Raw genomic sequence first — 3,242 nt, 5'->3', positions numbered from 1 at the left:
TCCCAAAATGGAAGATCTTGCTCAGCATTCCAGGCTTGGCCTTATGGTCGGTTTATTTCCTGTCTTTTGTTGCTTCTTTGTAAGCCTTAATAACTATGTACCTAATAAATAATATTTGAACTTCTGGGTTGTGAGTCTACTAACTTTTGCTTTAGAACAGATTCGTCTAATGTATATGGATTTCCCAACGACAATGGGTTTGCCTCCAGAGCTTGAAGTCCTGTTTGTTCTCAAAGAGATTGATTCTGTCCAGAATTGATTTTGGCAAAGATGGTGGCTGACTGAGTTTAGGTAAATGAGGTGACAGATGATGCGGCAGGTATGTCATATTTTAATCAAAATTTGGATGAACTCTATTAGAATGATTATATTTTGTATATTTAATAAATTTTAATAATATTTTGAGATAAATTAAAATTTATAACTTATTTGAAATATAAGTGATAGTTACTACCAATGAAATTTACTCTCTGAAAAATAATTGAAACATGAACGAGTTAAAGATCTTTTGACCCTACCAAGGGCAGTGTTGTGGCAAAAGGAATGCCATTTGGTAATTCAAAAGTTTTTTTTTTTTTTTGGTGAATGGTATTCAAAAGTTAGAAACCCAAGAAACCCGACGAAAGAGAGCAAATTTCATGCCAATTCCCAAAAGTAACCAGAACTGCCTTACCTCCCTAATTGCCCTTTTAACCAAGCGGCAAAAGCCTGGTACGAACCCCTATTTGCCCTCTCTTATCTTCTTCCCTCTTTTAAAAGGCAAAAGTAAAATAAAAAACTTTATCCATTCACCACCTTTCCTTTTCATTCCTGTCCCCCATTTTTTTATACTTATTCACCCCCACTTCTCCACTACATAGACGCCGGGCCACCTCTGAAGTCTACTTCTTTTTTCTTTTAATTTTACTACTAAAATGAAAAACACCCTCCAAAACGATCCTCATCGTTTCCAAATCGCAACGTCGCATCTAAACTTGTCACATAACCCTATCAGATCATTTATTATTATAATTATAAAATTTATCAAAATTTTATATAAAATCACATTTATATATAATAGACCCTCCATAATTATTTAATGTGGTTGAATATATCAGGATCCTGTCCTATATTGATTTTTCATGTAACGGGGTAAACATCTAATTGGCTAATACCCTGTGGTCGCCTTGTACTCAATGCGTATCTGCCGCGTTACCCTACTTTTTTTAATTGTCTTTTTCACGATACATACAAAAATAGAACAAACTAAAGAAAAACAGTGAAACTACTAAGGGTTAGAAATATTCCTCGCATTTTATTTATTACTTTTATTGTGAAATTATGTTTTGCGTTTGCCAAAATTATCATCTCGTTCGCACAAACAAACGGCCGTTGATGGCGTCGTCGAAGCCAACGTAACGGCAATGGACGACGTTGACAGGATGGATCGTTGCCGGGGTCAACGAGCTGAAGCTCGCTGGGATTTGGTTCGTCGTTCGACGGTATGGAGCGAGCCATTTGTTTTGCATGTAACGGTTTTTTCTCCAAGGAGGTAGGGATAAATCTTTGCTCTTCAACGATCTTTTTGCCGAATCACTCATGACCTTGACGATCTTTTCCAATTCCTCGTTTTTTCCCACGAAAACCCTAGGCAAATACTGCAAAAGCCTCGAGTACTCACTCGTCGGCCTCGCGATCTCGAACTCGGAGGCAAAATCGAGGTCAATGAAGTACCGGTTTTGCCGTGTGGATGATACCGGCTGCACCACGTCGATGAACTCGTAGTTTCCGGCTGTTAGGCCTCCCAAGGAACTCCATTTGGTCTTGCAGATCGCAGCATTATGGCCGGCCTCGCGAAGATAAGCCGTTACTTTACGCCTGAAAATAGCTTTATCCGTTTTGAAAAAGGAAAGCATTTCCATTGCTTTCAAAACGTGAGGCATGAGCAGATTCCTGTAAGAATCCTTGTTGTTAAGAGCGGTTGACTTGACGATAATCTCAAGCGAGTCGGTATTATTAAGATTTGCGTCGACTCGGTTGGAGTCAGAAGAGTAAACAGTCTGTTCAGTAGCATCGTGGGCGTCTTCCAGGAAACTATGAACGAGTTCCGAGAGGCAGGGAGAGTCATCTTCTGCGACGACGGTGGAGGCAGAGTGTTCGCTTCCGCTGCTAACGTCACTTGCGCCGATGAGTCGAGCCTTGACTCTGTAGTCGAGCGGGTCAGTAACTCGTTTTATTCTTCTACCAAAACTAGCCATTGAAGTTTTGTACAAGACGTCGTTTTCCTTGTGTTTTGAGGGATTTGGGGTTTCGTTTGGATTAGCTTGAGCTAAATAGAGGGCTGGGGGAATAATAAAAGAATATCTGAGGAGCTTAAAAAAACCGGTTTTATTTATTTATTTTTAAGCGAATTTATGGTGGAATATTCCAATGAAGTGTTTACATCAGTTGTGCTTTTGATCTTCTAGGAAAGGATGTAGACGTGGCAGAATATCCAGCGGTACCTAAGGTTTATGCGGGTGGTAAGGTGGGCGGAAGTGATTTGATTTGAGTTGCTTCTTTTTTTTCTTTGTATTTTTTTGCGGGAGGGGTTTGTTCATTGTTGGCTGGGATGAGGTGACACGTAGATAAATGAATGGAATGATCATGGGACATGGGAAGGTGGGGGATAGTTAAGACGTAAAAGGCTTGAGGATGAGGTTGCCCCCCCTCTTCGTGAAAGGGAAGAGTGAGAACTGAGACTGAAAAGATTTTTGCTGTTGCTGTTGGATTAGGATAGCCTACGAAGAGATCTAGATTAGGTTTGGATAACTGTTTTCGGGATTTGTGTTAAGTCTATAAATATATAATATTGAGAAATCGTAAAAAATTAAGTTAAATTATATATTTTTTTCATTTTAAATTATTGAAGTGATATTAATTTTTACTAAATTTAAAAAAAAATAATTTTAATATAATTAATATTAAAATTAAAATTTTATGATTTTTAATATTAAAAAAATATAAAATATAATTTTAAATATAAAAATAAGAATTTTAAACATTAAAAAAACATAATTTTTGGACATTTTATAAAAAATGAATAAAAAAATAAGACAGAAAGAGTATTATTATTGTTATATAGTATATGCTAAAACTCCTGTTTATAATATGTTACTTCAATTTAAATAATTAGTAAGTATAAAGATTTTAATAGTTTGATACGTTTAAACGAAATTTAAAAACCTATTATGAAATTTAAAATATACTATGAAATATAAAAC

General features: G+C 36.3%; 1 protein-coding gene across 1 annotated transcript; it reads right to left on the bottom strand.

The window, feature by feature from the left end:
* Positions 1–1,272: 1,272 nt before the first annotated feature.
* Positions 1,273–2,837, bottom strand: LOC111314440 (uncharacterized). The gene has a single exon (XM_022915811.2). It carries the CDS (start codon positions 2,235–2,237, stop codon positions 1,344–1,346), a length of 894 nt encoding a protein of 297 aa, XP_022771546.2. The 5' UTR covers positions 2,238–2,837; the 3' UTR covers positions 1,273–1,343.
* Between the last annotated feature and the right edge of the window lie 405 nt (positions 2,838–3,242).

This window comes from Durio zibethinus, chromosome 23, assembly GCF_047325235.1.
Source record: "Durio zibethinus cultivar Kanyao isolate XHJ-2024 chromosome 23, ASM4732523v1, whole genome shotgun sequence".
In the NCBI taxonomy this organism is placed as follows: Eukaryota; Viridiplantae; Streptophyta; class Magnoliopsida; order Malvales; family Malvaceae; genus Durio; species Durio zibethinus.
The sequence above is the reverse complement of the archived record's forward strand: the minus strand, read 5'-3'. Positions and strand labels throughout refer to the sequence as shown.